This window comes from Melanostigma gelatinosum (assembly GCF_949748355.1).
Source record: "Melanostigma gelatinosum genome assembly, chromosome: 20".
Classification (NCBI taxonomy): Eukaryota; Metazoa; Chordata; class Actinopteri; order Perciformes; family Zoarcidae; genus Melanostigma; species Melanostigma gelatinosum.
Genome location: NC_136653.1, coordinates 15,668,983 through 15,696,022, shown reverse-complemented (window position 1 = coordinate 15,696,022; position 27,040 = coordinate 15,668,983). Strand labels below are relative to the sequence as shown.

The window sequence follows — 27,040 nt, the reverse complement described above, 5'->3', positions numbered from 1 at the left end:
TTCTCTTTTGTCCTTTGAAATATAAATTATTTTGAACATTATTATTTCATTATTAATACATATAAAACCGTTGTAGACAGTGGTTGATAGGGAGCTCGACAGTGAGCGGTTGATGTGCTCTTTGCTCCTCGGTAGGTAGATGTCCTCAGAGTGGAAGTCAATAGGAGGATTTCACAGGTTTATTTTACCCAGTCAGAAACAGTTGCGTAATAATGACTTTAGGAGGAGGAGAGCTGCAAAAGTAAGGCAATGGATGGAGATGGGCCACTGCCTCCGCACTGTTTAATTAAACCCTTAGAGACTAGCTGTGTCATATGCATTCATTCTGCCACATGAATAATACAAAACACTGCAGACTCATTCAAAATAATCTCAGAAAACTGCTCCTTCCAGGGCTCTGCCCATGTGACAGGGTTTTTAGTCCCTGCTTCAATTCAATTAGTGTGCTTGGAGAGCAGTTGGTACAGAACATGTACTATAGGAGAGAGACACTGCAGCTCAGGTGATTTGGCAACAGAAACAAAGAATAAATACAAGTTGATTAAGAGTTGGCAGTGTTTGACAATGATGTCTTTTTGCACTTGATTAAAGCTATTGTGTTGTGTGTGTGTGTGTGTGTGTGAGAGATGTATTGTTGATGCTGTAGCAAGGGAGAAATGTGATTGAAGCAGCTCTAATCTATATTTTTATATTAACAATGACGATGTGTAATCTGAAAGGGCTTGTCTTGGCATTTCAGTGTCTTTCGGCTCATTTGTCAGCAACTTCAGTGTTTTTTATTCTCCTATTGCTCTTCTCTGTCTTTTCTGTTCCTGTACTCTACCCGATCAGCACAAAACAGTAGCGTCAAAGTTAGCAACTATACCGTAGCCAGATATTTCCCTTAAGAGTTGGCGGAGACCAAAACAAAGGTAAAATGACAGGGAATATTGGACTTCAAATGATGTCTGCTGGTTGCGTAAATGTTTGCCAACACATAAGCCAAATGAGCTTTATATGGTGACATCACCAACAGCAGTGAAGTGTTTACAGTTTGATGTGCAGTCCCCCAAGTGTAGTCCCCAAATGCTGTGGCTTTTATTATGTTATCTGCTATGAAGTGTCTGATTTGAGTCTCTCCTTATTTATGCATGGGTACCTGAACTAGAACTCCCTCTCAAGATGAATAAAGTAATCTGAAAGATATGATAGGATACTATATGATATGATGAAAATGTGATTATTACCCATGAGGGTATGTATTTCTCTTAGCATTTATTGGTAGGAGTCCATAGAAAAATGAACATTTCTACATTTCCACTTACAGTAATGTCACAGACAAATCAGATGAGAAAAAAACCTTATTCTGTTTTAGAAATCTTTTACAAAAACACCCACAGAAGGTTCACATGTTGCAGAATCTACTCAGTACAAAGAATCCTACAAAAAAGAAAATACCTTTGAGAGCGTATAGCTATTTCTCACCCTGTTGGACCCTCTCACATTCCCCAGGTATCCCTCTCCCTCCTTGTCTCTATTGAAAGGATCCACTAAATAGCTCGACCTTCACCTATTCTCACATGCTACACGGTATTAATGCAGCCATTTCCTCGCTCGTCATAAAGAAGGCTGCTCGTGTAGTTCGCCTTCCACCTGAACTCCTTCAAACACACTTTCTGAAAACGTGTGCTGTAAAATCATAGGAGATTAATTGAAGTTCTGATCCATCCACAGGGCCCACCCACAATAAATACAGCAATAGCAAAAAGCTTAACTACTCAAAATGTATTCAGGATAAAACACCACATTGAAGTGTCGTCTCTGCAGGCTCATGAGTGCAGGCAGGAGTTACGCAATGCACTGCTGCTGATATACAAGGGGAGATACGGCGCAGCAGGGGGGATGTTAGGCCTCTGATACATAGCAATGATGAACTAATGCCACATATATGATTGATGGCACATCTGCCAACATATATACGTTTGTGTGTGTGTACATGTTTGGTTGAGGGTCTTTAATAAAAGGCACCAAGTCCACCAAACCGAGGGAAGTGTCGAGGAGTCCTTTTCTTTTTGGACTCTGCTTCCTTGAGCCACAGTTTCTTCCTCTTTGTGTCCATGTGTCCTACAAAATAAAAGAACATTTTCAGTAAATATGTAGGCGTACTAATGCCTAATAGATCAGTTATAACACAATCATGAAAATCAAATTGTGGGTTGCCAGGTTGTGAAAACTTTCTCTGGCTGTTAAGTCATTGGAAAAATATCTTTTTCTTTCTTGCTGAGAGGTGATGAGAAGACCAAATGGCCTTCAATGTTCATTTAAGAGATAAAAAATACAAACAAGTGTGAGGCGAGAGGATCCACATAACAAACACCAGCAGCCAAGATGTTGTTCTTATCAATGATTTGTAACTAATCTATAAAGCATTAGTAAACTCCTAATGAACTATTAATAAAGCCATTAGTCACAGCTTGTAAACACTCTAGAAAGAGTGAATTATAAGAAAGTGGAACAGACTTTTTAAGACTCTTACTGTCAGCCGGCAGACGTAGTTAAAAACACACTCTCCGAGGACCCATATTTGAGTAGCTTGTGTCATTACCTCAGAAGGAGAATTAGGGCTTTTGTTTGCGTCCCAGCAGGAAGTATGCACAGTTAAATTAAAGGTTCCCTTTAACTAACTGAGCTGCTATTATAAAACCCTCCGTGACCGCGACTGTGTGCTGCAGATAATTGCTCAGCTTTTGTGTGTGACTTTTTGACCCAATGAAGGAAAACAGAGGGCGACCTCTGACCTGTGGTCGTTACTGCAGCGTAGAACAGAGCCGCCTAATCAACACCTCGTCCTCGGTGTTTATATCTGCCAATCAAACACGCCATCAGACACAAAAGCAGACAATTAGCTGTGCTTATTAAGACTCTACTCTTTAAAGGGGGAGCCCTGTGTGCTGGTAATTAATCAGCTCTGCGGTGGCGGGTGGGCGTACCTCTCGTTAGTCCCAGGCTCTGCAGGCCATGTTCCTCCTCTTCCTCCGAGGGGTTCTGGGCAGAGTTCCTCGGGCAGCGCTGGTGCAGGCCGAGGCCAGGTAGTGCATTCTGTCTGCGGCGACGACACTCTTCCTCCAAGGGTTCTTCCGCTGCCACGTCTGTGGATGTGGGCAGAGCAGAGTGGGAATGAATCACCTAAACCCTCTCTTCTCGCTGTCTGGATGGATGGCCTGAGGCATTCAAACCAAGATTATTATTATTAATATATATATATATAGATATATATACATATATCTATATATATCTATATATATATATATATATCTATATATATATATATATATATATATATATATATATATATACATATATATATATATATACATATATATATATATATATATATATATATACATACTGTATATATATATGTGTATTATTTATTTATTTTTTCTGTCACGTTCAGCTTTCTGAGATGAGATGTGTGGTGCAAAAAAAAAAAAAGCCAGCTAAAAGGAAAAGATATTACCTTGTGATGCCCTTGGCAGTGTGAATACAATCACACAGGAAAAAAAACACATCTATTATAGCAAGTTGAGCACAAGTGCAAAAAATGAATAGGCCTATTGATGTTACCAACATGAAACAACAAAGACCATATAAAACAAGAAGTTGAAAGAGTCCCTCAGGCGACGTAGAGAGCCCTCCTTCCTTTCAAACGCCAACCATATATTTCATTCATATTTCATCTGCCTGACTTTATTGTGATTAGTCATGTAAATAAAATGAGATTCGGTTGTTCTTTTCTCTCGGTAATTTACATTTATATTGAATTAGTGGCAGGCAGGGTATATAGAGGGGGGGGGGGTGGAGGGACTTATTGTGCTGCGAGATTACAGGCAGATCTCATCGCCATTGTGTTGTGTAATTAAGGCAGTGGAGAGGAGGAGAAAGGGGGCCAGATGCTCGCCGTGCTGAACCTGGTCTCATTTAGAGGACGATCTGCACCAGCGTTTAAAAAATCCCTTGCGTGGGGTGTAACAGCCCGGCCTTAAACACATCAGAAGTCATTACAGACGTGACAGCTTTGTTTGCTGTACACCTGTGGGAGAACCTCAACATAAACATATATTTATTTTATTCATTAATGTACATTTTCTACGACATGGAAGATTGTGGGTTTTACTGCAACACTGCTTCATGTGACATTTTCGAGGGAGACGGCTCTCTTTCGATGCTTTCAGGAGAAGCTAAAGGGGCTTTAGGCAATCAAGGACGGCTGCATGTATACTCAGGTCTAAACAGAGATAAAAAAAAAAAAACATCAATAGATTTCACTTCTCTTTGAACAGACATCTTATTACTGCAGGACCTCCATTGGGCCCTGAGTCGATGTCTTTGTCTCAAATGCTTTTCGATTGTGTCAAGGTTGAAATTGGCTGAGTATTGTTGCCATATGTAGTTTATTTTCATGCTGAAGAAAAAGGTGATTTGTGCTGCTTTAGTCCCGAACTTCTTTATGTTAGAGTTTTCAAATCAGCTTTTTAAATAAAATACACCGTTAGAGAAAAGCACCCAGAGGACCCAAGAGAAACAGGACAATTGGTGGCTTCACTCTCAAGGCTCTCAAAGCTACTCGTTCTCTATTCAACTCTGGAAAAACAACTAATCCCAATTTGCATTCATCTGGTGATCCACTCAGCTGGATTAAGCCAACATGTATGTGACTCCGGGCTTGTGCGCTTTGTTCCAAAGGATCAATATTTATGGCTGTTATGGGCCGAGTTACCTGGGTGATAAGATTCCTTCCGCTATAAAGTCGCATAAGCCATCATCAATTACTTAACGTCCACAAAGACAAAATCAAAGTGCACTGATGATAATGAGATATCATAATGCTCATAAAGGCGGCATTTTATTTTCTGGATCAAGGACTTCATTTGAGAAGCAGAGTGATGTTCTGGATGGTCTCATTTGCAGCTATTGTCTCGAGAGTGCCTGTCATTTGTCTCCAGGCCTACAACGCAGTGTGAATCTGTAAGAGCTGTCGGATACACACCGTCTGGACTGCAATACAGGAGCGTGTACACATGCACAAACACCCGGGTTAACACCTAAACACACAACATCTTTGACAGAGAACAGCAGCCTTACTTGCTGCCGGCTAAAGCCGAAAATAAATCACTGCTCAGGAGGAGGCTAACCCTACATGACAACTTTAACTGTGGACCAGATTATTTTCAACAGTCCACCTTCGCTTGGTTCAAGACATCTGGTGTCGTGCTGCTGTGACTGCACTACTGAGATACACTCTGTGTCCTTGTTCAGACACGGCCAGAGAGAAACTGGCAGCTTATCTTTGCCATCGTTCATAAAGTGACCAGCGGCTCCGCTTCGTTTCGATGATTCACACTAAACTGTCAAGCAGAGGAGGTGTGTGTGTGTGTGTGTGTGTGTGTGTGTGGTGGGGAAACTCTGGGACAGGAAATCTTGGAATGGATGGATGCAGGGGAAGAGGATACAAGACTTTATGTCTAACAAGAAACACAGAGCTAATTGTGTCATATCATAACTAATAAAACTGATACTGACAATTAAATATATTGATGATTAAATTGAGGAAATTAAAGTCTTCTCATCAAAACAAATTATTTGAATATAACTTGTAACAAGCTGCTCCAGTTATCCTCCCCATCACTGTGTGTGAGTCCTGTTTAGGAAATTATCATTTGGCCAGATGATGTCATGCGGTCTTTTGTACACAAACAGTGTCACCTAGTGGCCACATGAGGGTCCACCTTTAAATTAAAATGTCTGGTTAATAACCAGCAATTTCACACCCTCCTTTTTAGGGACATATGGGAAACAACTAAATAAAACCTATTGTAGTTTGGACAACTTTTGGCCGAATACAGTAGCTTGAGAACATCTTCTTAATCTCTTCATCTTGAAAACACATTCTCGCGGTCTTAAATTAAGTTAACCTGAATTTACATAAACGATGATTTCCTATTCAAATGGATTTAAACTGTCCGTGAATGTCATTATCTCCATGTCCAAGAGAATAAACGTCCATCCACTTACAATTACAAAAAAAGACGCTCCTCACAACGAAGGAAAGAGCCAAAGAACAATGTTTTTTGAAGTTGTCTTCAGTCTCAAAGTATTGTAGTGATGTAGTTATCTCTACACACATGGGCACTTAGGCAAAAAGGGGGTCAAGTTCAAGCCCAAAAGCTAACCCACTGACTCCATGGCAACATTGTAGGACTACTTCAAGTTCCCGAAATTATGGGAACTGTAGTTCAAAATTCACCAACATATCTGGTTGTAGTTCTAGCACACAGTTCCAGGAACCAGGAGAGGGAGCTATTGTACCACAAATATAAATCCTGCTAATGCAACACCTATTCAACTGCTCCCCGCAGACTACATGACAATCTAACGCCGACGCATTAGTGTCGATCCTATCATTTTATTTGTAATTAGATTTTGCGGCTTATTTCTGGTTTGTGTGGTAATACCCATCTACAACACACATCCTCAATGTACTCATCACATTTACAGACGGGGGGGAGAGCATACAGGCTGTGTCAGCAACAGACTGGGCTGCAGTGTCACCAAGCAACAGGACTGCGCAAGCGCAAACGTCCCTTCCATCAGAACTGATGAAAAATTAATTGAGTGACAAAAACACATTAGAAATAGCATTCACGTCATTCAAACACACAACAGTACATTCATTCATGTTAAATGTCATAACTGTAAACTAACCCAGTCAACACTGCAGCTTGCCTCACCTAATGTGCCTTCTCCTCAGTTTCTCTCACATAAATATGCAGTGAGGCTTGTGTAAATAAACTAGCCCCAAGCACATTCCTCAAGACACACACACACAGACACACACACACACACATTTTACCCTGAGCTCATCATGTCTGATATTTAAAAGACAGATGATATACTTTTTTTATTGTCTCCAAATGATGAAACATTTGAATACTAATTGGATTTTCCCAGCTTGAAGACGGCATCTTGTGTTGCTGAACTATTAGATACATTTCGAGTCCCTACACTGTAAGACATTTCAAGTCAGTTAAACTTGCAAACGAAAGTTCACCTGCTGCCTTGAAAATGTGAGTTAACTTAACTTGAAGACTGCTTTTGATTCAACTCAGAAATTAAAGTTAATCAAGTTGATTTAACTGCAATGTTCTAGTTGTCTCAACATTACTGTTCAAGTTGTCAGTTGATTGAACTTTTTTTCACTTGTTGTTTGAACTTGATACAGAGAGTTAAAACAAAGAATTGTTTTACATTATCAGGTCAAGAAAACTTTCCTTACCTAGTGAAACCAACACGCATTTCTGCATTATTGCAGCTCACAGTTTCAAGTTAAAATAACTTAACCATGTGCATACAACTTGCCATTTCAAGTTAAGAGGATTTAAATTCTAAATTGGTTTCAACTTACATATAAAAGTTAACTGCAAGTTTGCTTTGTCAGAAAATAAAAAAAATGAAATCACCCATAATTCTTACTGCCGATTTAAAAATATAGCATTTATTTGATGAAAAGATACACAAGCTTGAACATTGTGTTTAAGTACATCTCACACATGCAGACACTAAATAGCTGTGTTTAAAACAATGTTACCACATACAAGTGGAGGCAATCTGAGAGAATGGGGTTGTGGACATTTTATGGACCTCTTTTAACTATCTCACATTTGTCACAATACAACTGTGAGATAATTAAAAGAGGTTCATAAAATCATCCACAAAAATGTTGCATACTAGTACCTTAAACAGGCCATAACATCAATACAGTCATGTTCAACACATAATATTAACATATAACTCATGTTGACAACTAGAAGTGTTGAGGTAAGGTACTATGAGGCAAAATGTGAGATAATTAATAGTGTCATAAAATCTCAATACAAACACAGAAAAAGGGCATGACTTAATCGCATACTTTGAGAAAGGGGGAATGAGAGAAGAGATGCAGAGGTAAAATGTGGGATACTGGGAACTTTATAAAACAATTCTTAAGATTTTTTTTGTGTTTTCGTTATAAAAGTTAGTGTATCGCGAATGTTACCACAGCCACATTGAAGACTTCCAAAGGAAATGCATCATGCAGAGTGCCTTCGTGTCCAATCAACAGTCCAACCTGCATTCCTTTCATGATCACGTCAAGGTTTTCTCCATGGGCCTGAAGATGTATAAAGACATTCAAATCTTAACCGACATCACCAAATTTAAAACATAACTGCCACTCTAATTAATAGACTATAATTTATTTATTTTTTCCAATAATTTGAAGACTTATAATATCATCAGCTCTGCTGCAGTAAAGCTACCATTACCAGCTCAACCAATAGTAATAGACAGGGAGAGCGCTGAAGGGTATGGTAATAACTAATGAACATGAAAAATGTTACCATTGTCACATTACAAAAATTGAGTGTAGTAAAGGTGTAAATACAGTTTCTTACGTCACACATCCGGATTATGTCGGTGGAATCCTCTGAAAGATAGCATGGAAGACCAAGCAAGGCGGCTGTTCTTCGGTTTTGGTTTGTGTCCTAAAAGAACAGGCAAGAGTAGATTAATGTGACACCAAAGCTATAATCCTAATTTTAATACACAATAACAACAAACTTGTTTTCAACACAGTACATACCTCCTTTTGCAGACACTGCAGCACACCGCTCAGACGCAATCTCCTACTCGATGAAACACCTGCTTTGTACAGCTCTAGAAGACTTGGCACCAAGGCATCGAGTCCATCCAGGAATGACTCCAGCAGGTCTTTAGTGACAATCCTACTGAACTCGGCACTCAGCTGAAACAGACAGATGACAAAATGCAGAGAAATATGTATGAGTGAGGGAAAATAAGAGCAGTATTGAAATGAAAATACAGGATTTATATGCTATACTCAGTTGGCAAAACATTACCTGTCTTTCACTAAACAATGCAGGCCATCTGTCCATGACTGCAGAGATGAGTGGCTCGTTACCAATGATTTCACTTCTTCTTTGCGAGAATGTTGCAATCATCAGATCATCCAGAAGCTGTGAATCTGGTTCTTTCTTCTGCACTTCTAGAAGCATGGTCTCGCGATCCTTCTCAGATTTACTGGCAGTTTGTCCCTCAGGTGGCTCTGGCAAGAAATGGATCTCTCCCTTTTTTGACCTTCTTTCAGATGTTCCTTAAAATGTCTTTTAAGTTCAGCTTGGTTTTGAAATGTATTCAAACATTCATCATAAATACAGACAAGGCCTAAACACCTACGATGATGTCCATGATGCTGTTTATAATGCTGGATTATTTTTCCTTGTCCATTGGAGGAGAATGCACAAAACTTACATTTCCACGTCATGAACTGGACATTCTTGATGATATCTGTAAACAGAAAAAAATAAATGAATTGCATGTTTAGTGAAAAAAGCAAATATATGTATTCAACACAAATACAACATTTATTTCCTTTATGATTAAATTATCAATCTTTACAATTTCAAAATACTTAAAACAAAAACAGGGATCAAGTGATTTTGAAGCAAACATCCTCGAGATTAGAAAAAAAGGATAAACCGATTCATACATCTAATTTTTAAATACACTTATTCAGTTTATTGAGTTAGCTAAATCGTGTGCAGTATAATAATAGCCCTGCAAGAGTTTCAAACTTGATGATGGTTAAAATATTCAGTTTTAGCTTTGTTTTGTTATAAGTGAGACAATAGATTGTGATGTTGAAATGTATTACATTTACTTGTAGAGAGTACGAGAACCGCCTCTCAATATAATCCAATTCAACAGCGCAAGTCTCAGGAATGAGTAAAGGAAGTCTCTGAAACCCTCCAACCTGTCAAAGATTACTAGAATAATACGTATATAATTTATTGTTTAATTGTTAGTATCAACTTGTTTGTAGACCATTTAGTGCCAGGCCCTAACCTGCATAATATATATCATTATGTATGTCAAGTCTAAACATTACAAAAACAAACTACATAAAGTTGTACTTTTCAACAGTTAACATTAAACTGGCTAACAGCACTATGGCCTCACTGATCCTGTCTGCTGATGTGGAGACACACTGCTGGTAATAGGAGGGGCTGGTTGTAACAAAATGTCAACTGTTTGGCGACCCTTCACTGAACAAGGCTCAACTATTTGCGTTTAACCTACAATTGACGTTCGACATAGTTAATTCAACCATTTGCCAGCTCCGTTTGTCTGTGTAAACATACCAGTGATGAAGCGAGTTGACTGCAGAGGGGAGCGGTCAAATACACGTGTCTGAATAATTCATATCGTCTCTACTGGAGGATTTGTTGTCATTTTAAATTAATGTTTTTACTCTACGACAGGAGTAAACTATAACTAAAAGTCCGTCTCTTCATCTCTGTGCAGTTTCTACTCTGCTGTCCGCGGAGTTCAGCATACTCTCGTACAAACATGCACGTGCGCGCGCACACACACACACAGCAGAGAGAGAGAGCGAGAGAGGGAGCGAGAGAGGGAGGGTCGGTCAAAATGTCCGCTTTCCAGTCTTTGCTCTGAATGCAGTTGCGTTCCTAATGAGCAGCATGCTCCGCATTAATATAACGTTAAGTAACGTTACTGGCATTAAAATATAATATAACGAGGAGCAAAGCATAGGCAGCGACTCAGCCATTCAATGTGAATCCAGCAGGCATGAGCTACTTTAAGACAGTAACGTTAGTGGAGGCTAGCAAACTTGCTGACTAATGTTAGCTAGCTAGCTAGCTCGTTTTTCACTTGGGGGGGTGGAGGTGTTCAGCGAAAAACTTCAGTGGCACATATAATAATGAATAAAAAATAATATTGCGGTCACATTAAGAATTAACCAATAGTTTATACTTCTACATTAAATACGTTTTATTAAAAGCACTACAGATTAAATAGGTCCACCATTTATCATTTTAAAAGTTCGCGGGCAAAACAGACCGGGGAAACTGTTAAACTAGCTAAACATCAAGACCACACATTTAGCCTTTAAAAAGCCCGACCTACACAACTGTGTTACATTACTAACGTTACACATGATATTAATTAGGAAAAATACTCAAAGTCATAATTTAAACTCACCTCTGTGTGCTGAAGCCCAGCGAAAAAAATCCACACTGCGCTCTGTTCTGTCCGCTCTTCTTGTTGCAGGCAGAAAGTAACGTACTCTTCCTCCGCCTCGAGTCATTGGCCGTTGTCAGGTATATAGTGCCCCTCCGCCGGTGGCAATAGTCCTTTCTTGTTTACCACAAAATGCCGATATTTTTATTGGAATTTAAGTATGTGACTTATCTGCAGTGTTTAACCAGTAGATTATGTAAAAGCTTCAACCTGGCCATGGTTTAAAAAAGAAAGTTTCCCTAAAACTCAAACATTGCAGCAAATGTTTTTTTTCATTCCCACTCCCGCCTTCTGTCTCTTTTTTTTTTTTTTTTACTGATAACTTAAAATCACAAGTTCAATCAAAACTTCAAAATCTCAAAAAGTCAACACAATGAATTACTGTAAGTTTACCTTTCAAGAACTTGAACAGCTGAGTTCAAAATGTAAAATGTGTCAGAGCTCTTTGAGTTAAAGAGAAGAAGTAAGTGGACATAACTAAACAGGGCTGTGCTGTTTTACAGTGTAGTTTGGCTCGATGTCTCTGCAGAGCTCAGGTTGTGTTTGAGGGCGAATTCAAAAGAGGTGCACCATCAGCACTTTTACGAGCCGCCCATAAAAATGTCCCGATGGGAGGGGCGAAGACTGAGACGAAGAAACATGAGGAAGAGAATGAGAGTCCTGTCGTTACTTTCTTACCTGGTAAGTAAAGGTAAAGCATACCTACCGCACATCAAAAATAAATAATACACCTCAGGGTTTGCAGATACAGGTGTGTCTTTGCTGAAAACAAAGTGAATTTTCCCCATGATCGTTTTTTTATTTTATGATGAACAGGAATATTTTAGTGAAAGCACGCACACACACAACGGCATCAGTGGCCAAGCCCTACTGTGAGTCAGCAGGCATTAGTACCGTGAGTATGGGTGAGTGTTCCAAAGAAGCAGCCGCTGTGGTTTCCTTCATTGCTGTTGCGTGAAGCATGTTTAGAATGTGATCAGGCACAAGCACACACATCTTGTATTACACATCCAAGAAGAGTGAGATGACGAGAAGCCACTCAAGCCACAGGAAACACAACAAAGACACCAGGTGACTGCAGAAGACTTTCCACGAACTGAAGTTTATTGAACAAACTCTTTATTTTCTTTTTTCTTTTTTTACAAAGAATGAAAAGTCCCCTGTCTGCCCGGTAACAGTGTAAGGTGTTGTGCGGTTTAAGTTCACGGTTTGAGTTGCTGACATTGTTACAGTGAAACTACAAAAGCAGCCTCCTGGACTTCAGCAATCATGCAAAAACAAAATCAAACATACGGTGGTATTCCCAAATACACAAAACAAATGTTAAAGTAAGAAAAATGCTTATTATTCCAATTAATTCATTCATATTACACACGCGTGAACATGGCAACAGCCAACAGGTTAGCAAGGTGATGTTCAAGTTAAAGACATTATGGGTGAAGTGGTTAAGCTTTAATTATTCACTTGTTAAATTGGTCAAAAGAGCAAAAATGACATGCTTAACTCTAAACGTACAGCAACTTGTTGTCCAGCGACAAAAAAAAAGACAACTTTCTCCGAAAAGGAGAAAAAACTATAGAAAGCACATTCCCAGCGTTGTGCTTATGGCAGAAATAAAAAGTACAATAAAATTCTTGTCGTAAAAATAAAACACCAACAAGATGGTCCCCCTCCATAATAATGGAATAAATACCACTCTACAAATACGATGACATCTCTCTCACCTCCCTTGCAGCCAAGATAAAATGAGAAATTGTTCTTCTGGAATGAGATGCAGGAGGACAGAGAGAGAGAGAGGAGGGACCAACCGTCGCTACCAAACAGTCACTGGGCGAGTGAAAACTGTACGATGGTCAAGATAATTACTTGTTATCCAGTCTTAGGAGCTGCTCCTTACCATTTACTGTTAGAGACTTTATCTGACCATCCTCCTCCACTTCTACCCGCTCCTGGCCGTTCTCCACAGTCCTGCAACAGACATCAGGAAGTAAAGAGTCTTAAAGAAACCTTTTCCCTTATTTGCTGAGAGTTAGATGAGAAGATCTATTTTGCGTATTTTCCCAAAATGTCAAACTACTCTTTTAAAATGCTGGACTTTTCATTACCGTTTTGTCGTAATTTTTCTGCCGTTGATGAACTTGGTGGAGGTTGACACAGATTTGAAGTTGCCCATTCCTCCGCCCATTCCTCCTCCACCCCCCCCACCGCCACCGAAAGATGAAGAAGAGAAGGAAGTGAATCCTCCACCACCCATCTGTCGGAATGGGCTCAAACCTGTAAAAAAAAAAAAAAGAAGCACAGTTTCAAGAATAAAACACAGTAAAAATGGAACAGCATCATAAATTCATGATGTCCATTGTGGAGTTCTTTGATGGGATGTAAGGACCTGAATTGAACCCCGAGAGGCCAGGCCCAAATGCTGGGAAGCTCCCAAAACCAAAGTGCGATCCCCCCACCCTGCCTTGGCTTGCACCCGTCTGGTGACTGTGACTGCCTCCGTAGAAATCGTCAAAGGGGTCCTCAGCTGTGAAGGGAAACACAGTAGAAATTACAGATTAGGGAACGAGAAATTGAGGAGCTTTGTAAGACTTTCAGCTCATTCTATATATATATATATATATATATATATATATATATATATATATATATATATATATATATATATATATATATATATATATATATATATATATATATATATATATATATATATAAATTAATTAATTAATTAATTAATTAATAAATAAAAAAACATGGCAGGTTCTACAACCTTTTTTCAGGTTCTACAACCTTTTTCAGGTTCTACAACCTTTTTTCAGGTTCTACAACCTTATTTCAGGTTCTACAACCTTTTTTCAGGTTCTACAACCTTTTTTCAGTTCTTAACCCGAGTCTTTTTTTTCTTTCTTCACCTGGAGCAGCAGAGGCCAGCCGCGATGTGTTCACTTTTTAGAATATGGAGAATTTGTTGCTTTACACCGACTGTGTCACGGTCATTTGATCTATTGTTAATGTAGACATATTGATGAGAGGAGTTTTAAAAAGGCACTTCTAAAAGTGGTGGCTGTAGGAGTATGAGTTTGTAAAGTGCCCACCACTAATTGCCATCCTAAAACCCTGTGGACATGCTACTAATTGCAAGCTGCCAATCTGGGTTGCCCCAGCAGGATAAGGCTGGATCACTGGCACCATTTGCTGAAAGAAGACTCCTCCTTCAACCTTGAATGTATCGAAGCAGCGACACGAAAGCGTGACTCGTTCCCTCTGAAAGAAAGCTGGAAATAAAAGTATCCCCTGACCGCTGTTGTAACTGCGTTACTGTCCATTCACCTTGACGAAGACATAAGAGGAGACAGCTCAGCTCTTACAAGGCCGACATCGTTAGAAGAGCGAGAGGCTGAGAAATGCTGCTCAAACATAATGAATCTGGTTTCATGCATGTGCACATGATCAGTGATATATTTTTTTTGCATATTTGTTGTGTATTTCTGCAGCGTGTCCAACAAAACGTGTGTCAAAATGGCCTGTTGATATCTCGTCTACTTCCTTTCACATGTTCATTAGAGAATGGGAGTGGTCGTTCTTGGCGCACAACTAAGCCCTCGTCATCCTGTGAATCTGTATTAGTCTCTACAGCACGCACACACACACACACACACACACACACACACACACACACACGGAGTGACAGATCTACAAGACCAGCTGCTGCTCATTGAGACGAGCTGCTGGACAGACAGGACTGGAGGCCGGATGGGATTTTAAAAAAAACACATTTGAAACTTCTTCTTCTTTTGCGGCTGCCATCTTTCCATCATCAAGGAACGTGAAACCAAAAAGCTTCTTTATTTAGATCTATCCGAGGAAAATCACTAAATATAGAGTTGTCCGCAGTCAAAATATAACTCGGCTCTCTTCAGTATACAAGGACCACTTTAAAAAAGCCAAACCGTGATGCTATGTGCACGGAGAGTAAACAGCAACAGCTGAGCTCCACCACTTCATCTTATCGATGTTAGTAAACACTTTAAAACATGTCCGTTTGTACAAAAAGCAATCCGATACAAATGATGACTCGACTTTCCCTACAAGTTCTAATTCAGCCCCCCCCTTTTTAGCACATTTCCAATAACTCCCACATTAGATTACAGTTCTTTCAATTACTTTATGTTGTACACCCCACGCTGGAGTGCTCGTATTGCAGCACGTTCTACATGTGCTCCGACACATGGAGACACACGCGGCGCACAAACACTCTGCGTTATTACATCTGCTTTTGTTTTAATACGGAAGCTATTTTTGAAAGCATTCCAGTTGAGTGATGTAGACGTTCGAATCCATCCTCTGCCTTCGTCTGAACTCCATATTTAGAGCTACACAGGGTGAACTACACATGCCTCCCAATCAGCCTTTTGCTGAACCCAGACAAGCCAGGCCAGACGTTAAAACTCAGACAACGACACGTAATGCAACTACGGACACCTCTGATACAGTCAACAGTCAGGCGCTACGAGACGCTGTCGTTAGAACAAATGTAGAGCCGCTATTCACCGGTATATCACCTGAGCCGGCAGTGTGACAGCATACATGGGCTGTATAAAAAACAAAAAGATACCATCATTTTGCATTTCTGGGGAAAATGGAAAGAGACAAAAAAGATAAAACACATTTTCCCCAAAGCCCATGGGAACATTTTATCGAAGTAACAGAAGCTTTAGAAGCTGAAATCGATGTTTCACGAACTGAAAGAGTATTTTCAAAAAAAAAAAAAAAAAAAAGCCGGAGTAAATGAAGAGGTCTAAACCTCGGCTAATAGATGAAGGCTACGTAATGAAGTTGCGGTCAACATCCAGCAGAGATGCTCCGTGTTGGCCAACATGTGACATTTAGTGGCAGATGACGCCCCCGAAGTGAACAGTGCTTAGAGTGTTGGAGATGCACATGATGTTCTCCTTTTCTCTCGCTCTCTCTCTCTTGAGCCTTCTCAGGTCATCCGTGTATATTTTTGACCAGATAAAATGATGCAGCCAATAATAGCCTTTGCCTACTCTGCACTCTCGTGACTCTCGTCAGTCGCTCTTTCTTCCTACTCTGTGAAAACAACATGAAATCACCATCGGTGCCTCGCCCAAGAATCGAAGAAACAGACTCACCAAAAAAACTTGCAAACGGATCTCTGTCGCCAAAGAATTCCCTGAAAACGTCATTGGGATTACGGAATGTGAAGCCGCCGCCACCGAAGTGATCATAATGGCCTCCTGTAAAAGATAAAACAATAAAAGCTCATAAAATACACAATCACAAGCAGGTTTATAGATGTCCCCGTCATTACAAGTCATAAGAAACACAAACACAATACCAAGCGGTTTGTACTTCATTTAAATGAATAAAATCGTGTGTACATAGACTCAAAATCATACCTTATTTTTAATCCTCATCAGATTTCTCCCCTTCCATATTGACTACTGAAATATTATCTCCATGGCACTGAAATGAATATTTAGTTATTTTGAAAGTAGTCTCCTTACCTCCTCCTCCTCTTCCTCCTCCCCCTCCTCCTCCTCCTCCTCCTGAAAGACCGTCTTTGCCGTATCTGTCGTAAGTGCTCCTCTTGCTTTCTGTTGTGGGGAGAGGACTTTTCATGAAACAGATAAAACAGACCAGCAGAAAGAGAAAATCCCATCGTGTTTAAATTTAAACCTCAGTTAGGGTCACGAAAGTCGGCATTAAATCAAGTTACCGCCTCGAGGTTGGATGCCTCCGCCAACATCCATGTCTGTGCAAAATGTCATCACTTCCTCATTTGACCCGAGCTGACATTTGTGTGAAATCGTCATCGTGTCACAAAGACCTTGACCTGTGTCCGCCAAATTATCATCAGTTCCTCCTTGAGTCCAGATGGACGTTTGGGGCAAAGATATGCACGACCCGAAAACACATAATGCCTCCAGCTATGGCTTTCACCGATGTGGAGGAATAAACTCATTTCCAAATGACATCCGACTGCGTTTCCTGCATTTTATTCATAAGTTTGACGATCTGCACGTGGACTTATTTGCCACGAGTATATGAAAGTGTACAAAGGTGCTTTCGAACGGTCACAAAATGCGTAACTATCAGTGTCTGAACAAATTTCCAGGCCTAACTGATAACTGTGTATGTCAAACAGAAAGTGAAAATGAAAACACGCCCCGAAAGAACTCTGGACAACACCCACTCATTCCAGCATAAACAATCCGGACACTGCAACAGTATTGCTTCTTGTTGCTGGATGAGTGGTACATAGCTACATATTAATAAAATAATTGATAACTTTGGTTTCAAACTTGTAATAGCACAGCCTGTATACGATTTCTACACCAACATCCGGTTTTAGTAATCCGACATTGGAAGTCCAAACAGCAGGGATGACAACAAATGTCAACTTTAAAATTCGAGGTGCTAATGAACCCAAGACGTCCGTTTGAACATTCGGAGAAACATCGGTCATCACCTTCATATGTTCTTCACTCAACATGGCCACGTGACATATGTTCTCCCTCTACAGAAGGAAACCTCACCATCTGAGAGCACTTCATATGCCTCCGACAGCTCTTTGAACCTTTTCTCTGCTTCCTCCTTGTTGTCCGGGTTCTTGTCCGGATGCCACTTCAACGCCGATTTTCTGTAACTGAGGCACAAATTCAGTTAAAAACACTGACGTTTACATCAACACGTGAACAAACACACCATGTATGCCATACACTGTAGATAGTCCAAGAGGAGATTGGCAGTTCTTAATACAGAAATGCATAACGGACAACCCCCCCCCTATCAGAAACACATATCCACGTTCAAGTCTTATTTTAGGATGGAAACCATGCCTACACCAAACACACACAGACACCCCCGCATGCACACACACACATCACAAATGCATCCCCCCCCCCCAAGCAGAAATAACAAAGACAGCCTGCACTCCACTGACGTGAAGCTCGCTCAGCGGCTTACGCTGCATCAGCTGTTTGTGTCTAAGCCCAGCAGCAGCAGCAGCTAGCGGACACACAGATGACGGGGACGAGACTACGGACGGGAAAAAAAAGGGGCTGCACACAATCCAGGGTTTGACTCCCTTATGGGTCTACAGTGAATCGCTTTTTGTAGTCCATGTCTTTGTTGTAATCTGTGACATCATCGGGCGGTCTAAAGTCTGGTCAATAGTCAGCCGGGCAGACTAAGTTGAACAACGTGGTGCCGGTCTTCGTGGTCAGAATGTAGCCTGTATGTTCATTCTCTTGCTCTGAAAGCAGCATTACTGGCGGATCATTTCTATGTTCATGTCGTCCAATTTATTCAAAATTCACTCGTTACTTGTGCTGATTACCGGGGCTCGGCGGGAAGACACGTCGCTTCACCAGACGCATCTCTGAATGCACAGTGGGGCACAGACACTAGAGATTCGCTGAATGATATCTGACAGTAAGCTAGCTAAAATCGGATTAATATCGGCCGAGGAAAAAACAATCGTTGATCATCACCTTCAATCGTCGTTATACGGTCCGATCGCTCGCTACTATCATTTGTTTGTCAGGCACTTCCGGATTAGTAAGAGGATATATTGCAGCTTTCAAAAACGTTTCCCCATTTGCAATTAGAAGTTGACGACATGAACACTATTCTCAAATTGAAAGATAGTAACTACGATAATTCCAACATGACATCAACAAGGCACAGCGATGATTTGAGCTCAATGAAAAGAGGAGGATGAAAAGTTAAAGGGATCACAAAAGTTATTACGATTCTTCCTGAGGTGGACATGAACGTCGGCACCACATTTCAAGACAATCAACTCAAGAGTTGTGGATGTATTGTATTCAGTGTGGAGAGCGGTGGGTGACGGACATTGCCGTCCCTAGAACCAAGCTGCTGGCACGGTCAATACTTCAATCAGAGATGGAGGATAGAGAGCCGGGGTCATAGGCTAAAGATATGACTTATTGATTGGTGTCAGTGGAGATAACATTTGACTCTGGCAGCCAATGACTGAGTGCATAGAGATAGCAGGCGCTCAGCATTTGCTATCTCTCTAATGCTTGCTAAATTGGATACACCGGTTGAGTTGATGTTCAACAGCTTCGTCCTTTCTCACAGGATTTTATGCTACTTAATGATTTGCTGCATTATAACCGTTAAAATAACTAAACTTCCCCCTGGAGCACATGGCTCACTTCAACCAGGCTTATTTAACATATAAATTTAAATTCATAGGAAACGCTTCACTTGTCATAAAGGTGTTCGTAAGAAACCTGTGAGGATGTACGATTGAGTGGGCGATCTGCGTGCGGTGGGTGAGTGCAGCGGGAAGGTATTTGACGGCGGCAAGGTTACAGGAAGAAGAGTGGAAACTTTCTGCATTGCAGCCTCTCTGTTCTCTCTGCTTGCGTCAGTTTATACAGCCAGAGGGGGATTATAATCAACCTATCACACCCCTCAGAGTGGGGGGGAAATAGAGCAGAAGAACACTCAGGGGGCACTTACGCTTTTTTGATGTCCTCTTGCGTTGCATTTTTCTGGACTCCTAATGTCTGGTAGTATTCCAGCATGGCTCTGTCTGCGTGAGGTTCTCGTGTCTGTCCTGCGTGAGGGTCCTCTTTGTGGCGGCCTCTGTGGAAAGAACGTTAAGTTCTGTTAAGACATGTTTGCTTGGACAGATAAAGCCCAACAAACTGCGACTGAGCGTGGCCATGTGTGACGGCAGAGATGCCTCCCTTTCCGAGGGGTAAATTTGTAAAAGTGGGCGGGAGGGGGCAACAGGCATTAAACAGGGTGGCAATACCAAACAATGTAATCAACTGCACTGAAATAGAGATGCAGGGAAGAGGACAGCTCAGCTAATACAAGCCCAGAGAAATGAGTGAATAAGCGGCTGATCTGATCGTCCCTCGCCCTCCGGCTGTAAGAGAGAAAATGTGAATTAGGTTTTACTTTTGAAATCAGCCTCTAAAAAAACAAGACAGAACAGGTCTGATGAAAAGGTATCAGAAGATAATCAGGTCTTGTTTTAGTCCCAGATTTCCAATTTCTTGCAGTTCTACAACCCAGAGAGGGTAACCTGCACCGACACATCGCCATCAAAGTCGTGCGCTCAAAATCTCTTCTGCTCTTTGCACATAGTTGGCTCAGAATACAACAACAATGGCTGACTACATACGGAGGAGTCTTGATCTCGAGGTTGATACAAAGAACTATCAGACTACTAAGAGCAGCAGACATTTGACCCTGGTGTCAAACATTTCTGCAGAATTCCTTCTCTGATGTAGAAAGAGGCAACAGAGACAAATATGATAAGGATCACATGACCAATACAGTTGCCAAAATGTCAGTCGGTCCAACAACTCGGCATGTTTTTTGTCTTTTACAGAAAGGCAAAACACTGCAACAGGCCAACTACAACAATGAGGAAAAAGGCAAGAAAAACCACAGTCGACCATTAATCATCAAGAGAGATCTTCGCTATCGCACTAAAAATGGTAAACAAACCAGTGAGGACCACTTACACAGGGAGTCCACTGTGTCCTGTTTGTTTGCTATTTATAACCTGTGGCCTTTGCAGTTAGATTGTGTTTGTGTGTGTGTGTGTGTTGTGAGCATGTGGGGGGTTGGGGTTGTTTGGCACATGGCAGTGCCAGTAAGGGGCTCCTGGTTGAGACATGGCACAGGCACTTAACTCCTCTCTTTCGCAAGTCCAAATCCCCCTCTGACACTTCATATTTATCTGTTGAATTCCCCCCGTTTACTGATTTAAAAGCCATGTAAGAATGCCCTCCTTTCCATCTCTACATCCTAATATAGACCGCAATCTGAACATGAAGAGTTATGACCCAGAAAGTAATCGTTTTCTTCTGTGTTTTCTCTAAAAAAAAAAAAAACCAATGTCCCGACTCGTCATAATAAATGGATGTTCTTTGACCACTTCAGCCATTACTGACCCACCCACCTGCCGCCAGTTCCCCCTGCAGCAGTTGGGAGTTAATGGACACAAGTGCCTGCAAGAGATGTGGTTACTCACGGTTCTGTGCAGAGCGAGTATCCATATGCATGCATACGTGGAGATTTATGCCTTGTGGTGGCGTTACACTGCTGACCCAGATCTGATGGATTCCTGCTCTGTTCAGCGTGAACTATGCCTCAGCGTGAGCAACAGATGTGGGTCACTCAATCCCGTGGTGACTCACAGAACCAGAGGTGGTGCTTATAAACGTTAATCAGAAGCAGTCCATTATTATATCCGTCAGTTGTTTTGTGAAAGAAGCTCTAGTAGGAGTCAAATTAATAATAAAGTTGCAAAAGGCCTTCTAAATTCTGGTAAATTAGAGGATAATCAAAGATAAACTGATGGAAAAGCAGCGTTTTTGTCTATTTTACCATTATCTTGACTGATTTTGTACTGCGCAGGAATCCCTGATCAGTCCATAACAAAATTACTGTGGGAAATTACAGTAATTATCAATCACTGTAATTGTTGTTTACAAGGATCTTTTTCTGTTGTAGTTTAGGAGCTGGTTGAAATAAAAGCCGACGCTCAAAGCACACTTTGGATCTCAAAGTGGAGGTAAGAGAAACCATGAAAATGACAGCCAGCCAGGGTTAGGTTTGGGTAACTTGTGAGGATCTCAACCCCACCACCTGTACTCTTCGTCGGGTGTACCGGAGGACGACGGACCTCAGGACTTTCAGGAGGGACTACATCACCCAGCTGGCTTTGAAATGGAGATTTCCCAGGAGCCGGGGGTCGAGGATAAAAGGAAAAAGTGACCGCAAAAGTGACGGATAGATGAAGAAAGGATTATTCAATGACTTTAAAAGAAAGTTACCAGAAGAAGACCTTATGAGTCATCATTACACTAGCTATCATGAGTTCACATTTCAAGACAAGTTGAGCAGCGAGAGATTACAACAAAATCTGTTCAAGTTTAGTTTTTTTCAGCTGTGCAATTCTGGTGTGTTCCATATCAATATTTTCTATATTATTGTCTAAATAACACATCAATAAAATACTGTAGATATCTATTGGAAATTCTGTATTTAGAGGCTGTCCAAACCTCCCTGTCACAATTGACGCACCACAGATATACAAAAACACGATTCCCTGTGCAAAATATATTAAAAGGAGAAATGTGATGATTCTTAATGCAGAGCTATCCAGCAGCGATCAAGTCTTCATCTACGATGCTTCATTGATTTGAACAAGGTTTTCATTGCAGCCCAAGTGTGCCTGCCTGTATTACTTAGGAGAAAATAAAGAAATGTATAATTAAAACAAATATTGGATCAGGCTCAGTATAACCAGAATCTCAATACAATAATAGGACACAGATCAGGATTGGAGGCCTACAACATCACTGGAATTTCCCTAACAGTGACGACCATCACAAGTTATGAGCCCTGCAGTCTTACAACTGCATCAGTCTCAGCAGATAACCAGGGTTTGGGCTCACGTCACTGTTGTAAATGTTTTATGTCTGTTCCGTACCGAGTTAACTACCGGCAAATAAACTGTAGGTTTTATCTCCTGATTAAAATCTCTGATTTGACTTCAGTGTTTTGGTTTCTATCCAAGATCACAAATTACATCCCTTGTGCAATTTTTGCCTCCAGACTTTTTGTCTTTTTTTTTTTTTTTTAAACCTGCAACTCATACCGTCACAAAACTATCCCTGAGTCCAGAGTCAGACCCTCAACTGTGATTGCAATCAACAAAGGCAGCGGGAAGTCTCTGGGTCTCTCAGAGTACAAGAACTATCTAACACCACTACATGTCTGACATTAACAAGACAAGAGCAACGGACAAAACAGGCTCCGAGCACCTAACACACAGACCACAGCAGACACAACAGAGACACATGACAGATAAAACCAGCACACTAACAAGCTTATACCTCACTACAATGTTCCTCTTTACTTTTTCCATCAGTGGAAACAAGTTCGAAGAGGTTATCGTCCCAAGAAGACCTCATTTACTGCAAACAGCAGTGAGCATTGTCCTCGTAGACTGGGAATCCAGTCGCAGATTTTAATGTGCGGGATCAAGAGGAGGAAACTTGTTAGAATTGATCTGCTCCAGCCACAGGAATTCATTAACCACCATATGGCAAAAGAGTAATGTGTTAGCAGTGTAATACATTCTGCTTTACCCGTTCCTCATAAAGTTATTATTGTTAAAAGTGGTCAATCTGGTCAGCCCCAGGAGGCACCACAAGAACCTTTATTGTCACTTAAAGATCCTTCAAATGACAAAATGAATGCATGACAAACCATTGTGTAACTGCCCACCTTTGTATAGCAGTATTTACACAGTAGACAGTATTTTTTAGAATTACAGCCTCATATATGTTAAGTTTGCTCTATTCACATATCACAGCATGATTCAGATGTTGTTTGTCAGCCAGTGGATGAAACGAGCTCAAATGATGTATAATGCAGTTAAAACCGTCATGTTTCTGTATTTTACTACACTTGCAAATATTTCATGTGTTGAACTTACTCCTTAAACTACTAACGTTAATCAATGAATCAACCACGAGTGAAGACAAACTCTTGCACAATTTGAGGAACAGGCGAACTTCTGGAAGCTATACCATCAACAGGCCGATCACAACGTGGAGGAAACACTCAGAGCCCATGGCAATGTTTGAGAATGTATTGACATGCGGATATTATCATAATACGTTGCATAACATGTGAAAACACCTCTAAAAATAGTCGTAACTTTAATATTAGACCGGTAACGGCAGTCTCATATTGCCAGACCTTCACTGAGTTACGTTTGAACTGGCTGGTGACAGAAAGATAGATCTTTATATAACGGTAGATATATGATCCTTTCCAACGCCGGCTGCATCCCCACGTTACTGAGTCTCCTCTATGCGACAGGTTCGCCACATTTCAGCAACGTGAAGCCGCATGGACGCATAACGTACACCGCTCATGTCTCCCGGAGGAGGGCTTACCTGTTTTAAAAGGACTTGTGTGCTCCAGGGGGCCTCTCTTCTGTCGCTATTCCCCCCTTTCTTCTCCTGGAGTACGGCTCAGTAACCGCAGTCGTTGGTTGCTGGTGGTGTAGTGTCGGGAAGTGATATCGACCAGCCCTACTGTGGTACTGGTGCCTTCACGTACTGTCGGATATCGCAACTGACACGTAAATGCACAAAGTCAGGACCGACTGACTGACTGGCCGTTGGACGGGTTGTCGATATGGCAATTTGATTACTTGCACATTTATTTGGCAATATGAGCCACTAATGCACAGTAACAACACCCTAATAATCAAACTACTCCTGACCGGTAATGGTCGCTTTGCTGCCATATTAATGGGTGATGGGTGACCATGTCCAACAACCCTGAAATATCTCCTGTAGTTTTACTCAATCTTGGGTCTCGTCATGTTAAAGTTTAAAAACATTGAGGCTACATACAATGAAGTTGCTTAAATATCTATTGCACGTGTACCATATTATTACTGTTACAGCACCAGTGAAGACACAGCATCCCGAAAGTTCTAGTACTGTTGCATTCGATGCTCTTGCACTTTTTTTAAATGAAACTTAAAGCACTTTTACTCCTAGTAGCTCACGTTGGAGGTTTTTCACAAAGGGCACTTGAAGGCACCATGTCTTTGAGTGTCGACAGCATGCGCCGTCTCGCTGACCCTGCTCGCGCATCCATGATGACGCTCAACAGAACCTGCGAACAGATGACTGTCTTTACTGTTCACATGTGCATTGGACATGGACGGAGGCACGAGACTGTCCTGCACCTCGGATATTCTTAAAAATCCAGAAAAAAATATTTATTTATCGGATCTTCTGCCTCGCAGGTGCAGGAACCACGACCAGGCAATCTGCGCCATCTGTCGTGTAGAATGTGCGGAACAGGTGACCTATGACTCATATAATTATTAGCTTGGAAATACTGTGGAAGACCATCCCTGCCTTTCACACAAGGAACAATATGAATACCTGGGAAATATGTTTGTACATCTTAAAAATGTAAATAGGCCTACATCTTTTAGTATTCACCTTAATAGACCTTTCTCACAGAGGAACCTTTGACACATTGAAGTAGGAAAAGCACAGTTAAGCTTACAGCTCCAGGGTCCTAATGTTATTTATGCTGGCTCGGCTTGCTGGGACATTTGAATGATGAAGAGTCGTCATTAATGAGCCGTTACACCTCATACTCTGACAACATAACTGCTGTGAAACGCTCTCTCATAATCAGATCTCATAATTCAACTAAAACTTTAGACACTAACATGCAATACGGCCTGCCTTTGCAGAGGGTTTACATGCAACTTTTAAATGTTCTACTGCACAGGTGTTCCTTATTCATTTTCTAACATTTATGGCCTAGCCCCAGATCATATCTCTAATTGCACATTATACATGAGAGCAGTCTCCTCAGGCAGGAAACTGTTGGCTGTAACCAGAGCTACGTTTAAGAGTGAAGGGGCCAGAACTTGTTCCTGTTATTAAATATAACATAGTTATTACAGTCAACATATGAGTTGACTTTATGGGCAGGAATGGGCTTCCATATTTTGAGGTTACAGCTCAAAAAAACTGGGCAGGAAGCAGAAGATCCCGGTAAAAAAATAAAAAAGATACAAATCTGTGGGATGAACTCATCATAACCCAAAGAAACAGAATGTAGCAGTGCAGGTTATTGCAGTTTTGAACCAAATTGAGGCTGAGATTATACAGACTGGCATTGATTTTAAATGGAAAATGAAGGTCGTTCTTGCCGTTAAAGCAGACTGGCGCTCCTGCCAGCAAAGATCGGACCCAATGAAAATGACAGATGGCTATTAATCATCCTGGACATTATGGCCCGTCAGTATCTAATTAGACTCATTGAGCAGGAGGAATCACAGCGATAGACATCATGCACGGGTCATTTGTTATCATACAGTCGATAGCTTTCTCCAAACGTATTCAAAGACTTGTATATGCTTTTCTTTGATAATTAGGACAGCAGGCTGCAATTTACCTCACACATTGATAAATGCAGAAGGTTGAAATTCAAAACTATGATCATTCTCGAATGTAAACTGTGAAGCAGCACAACTAATGACGAGGTTGCTGCTTGCATGCAAATGACTGAAACCCAGAAATAAGGTTGGCCCACTCCCTGTTCATGTCTGGACAGGCACAACACTCTCATATCGCTGCACTGTCACACACACAATGCTGGCCTAGTGTGCTGCTACCCTCAATGAATGATCCTACATGTTTGCCTTAAACCTCTTTGAGCATGTTTCCATTTTCATAATCAGTTTCTTTCTGCTGCAACAAGGCAGCCAAAGTGTATTAATGATGCGTTTTAGAAATGTCTCCGGAGGGGTCACCGCCACAATGAGCTGTAGTTTGCTCAATTTAATTTATTAGAAGGCAGAAGAATGTGCCTGATTTTACATTCAGTGTCCCGCAGATGTACAAAAATATAAACGTTTAAAATGTTCTTCGTGCAGTACCGCTGGTTGACCACCAGGTGGTAGTCTATTATAACAAATGACCTGAAAAAGGGCGCCATACCTTCTCTGTCTGATGCAGTACCTGCAGCTGTGACTGACACTGCTTCCTGATTTGTCCATTGAAGACCGAATCAGGTGTGATGAACTTCTCAGATATGCTTCCATGTTGGGCACACACTGATCTGATGTAATGCTCACACACCAGGCATGCACAGTTGATGGCACTTTTGGAGTAATCTCGTGCAAAGTAGGCCACAATCAACCTCAAGTGATGTTTCCTTGCTCTGCACGAAGATAAACAAGCCTAAAAGCTTCAATTAGCTCTTAAAAGGCCGACGAGAAAGCTAAAGTATATTACGCACTGAGGATGATTCATAACACCCTGCATTA

The 27,040-nt window shown here is 41.0% G+C and overlaps 2 protein-coding genes across 5 annotated transcripts; both read right to left on the bottom strand.

Annotated features, from left to right (window-relative positions):
* Positions 1-169: 169 nt before the first annotated feature.
* Positions 170-24,246, bottom strand: dnajb6b (DnaJ heat shock protein family (Hsp40) member B6b). Its single transcript, XM_079292164.1, has 10 exons — positions 24,129-24,246; positions 19,657-19,782; positions 17,700-17,809; positions 16,668-16,757; positions 16,293-16,397; positions 13,526-13,663; positions 13,245-13,413; positions 13,037-13,107; positions 2,970-3,128; positions 170-2,103 (listed from the first exon to the last, which is right to left on the bottom strand). The coding sequence occupies exons 2-10, from the start codon at positions 19,719-19,721 to the stop codon at positions 1,994-1,996; spliced, it is 1,017 nt and encodes a 338-aa protein (XP_079148290.1). The 5' UTR covers positions 19,722-19,782; positions 24,129-24,246; the 3' UTR covers positions 170-1,993.
* On the bottom strand, positions 7,525-11,382 carry LOC306794197 (uncharacterized protein). 4 transcript variants are annotated; one of them, XM_079292166.1, is made up of 5 exons: positions 11,101-11,382; positions 8,937-9,384; positions 8,660-8,821; positions 8,472-8,561; positions 7,525-8,188 (listed from the first exon to the last, which is right to left on the bottom strand). In XM_079292166.1, the coding sequence occupies exons 2-5, from the start codon at positions 9,090-9,092 to the stop codon at positions 8,054-8,056; spliced, it is 543 nt and encodes a 180-aa protein (XP_079148292.1). In that variant the 5' UTR covers positions 9,093-9,384; positions 11,101-11,382; the 3' UTR covers positions 7,525-8,053. The 4 variants fall into 4 exon arrangements, with proteins under 4 accessions (XP_079148292.1, XP_079148294.1, XP_079148295.1 ...); XM_079292168.1 differs by lacking the exon at positions 11,101-11,382 and adding an exon at positions 10,239-10,405; XM_079292169.1 differs by lacking the exon at positions 11,101-11,382 and having other exon boundaries at positions 8,937-9,190; positions 9,349-9,581.
* Positions 24,247-27,040: the final 2,794 nt, after the last annotated feature.

What these genes read in the sequence shown, in the direction of transcription:
- LOC306794197 (XM_079292166.1), bottom strand. Translation starts at nt 9,092, where the DNA reads ATGCTTCTAGAAGTGCAGAAGAAAGAACCAGATTCACAGCTTCTGGAT. An exon ending in CATTGTTTAGTGAAAGACAG is followed by an intron (nt 8,822 to 8,936) that starts GTAATGTTTTGC and finishes TGTCTGTTTCAG; the next exon opens with CTGAGTGCCGAGTTCAGTAG. An exon ending in ACATAATCCGGATGTGTGAC is followed by an intron (nt 8,189 to 8,471) that starts GTAAGAAACTGT and finishes ATACATCTTCAG; the next exon opens with GCCCATGGAGAAAACCTTGA.
- dnajb6b (XM_079292164.1), bottom strand. Translation starts at nt 19,721, where the DNA reads ATGCTGGAATACTACCAGACATTAGGAGTCCAGAAAAATGCAACGCAA. An exon ending in AGGAGGAAGAGGAGGAGGAG is followed by an intron (nt 16,398 to 16,667) that starts GTAAGGAGACTA and finishes TATCTTTTACAG; the next exon opens with GAGGCCATTATGATCACTTC. An exon ending in AGAAAAATTACGACAAAACG is followed by an intron (nt 13,108 to 13,244) that starts GTAATGAAAAGT and finishes TGTCTGTTGCAG; the next exon opens with GACTGTGGAGAACGGCCAGG.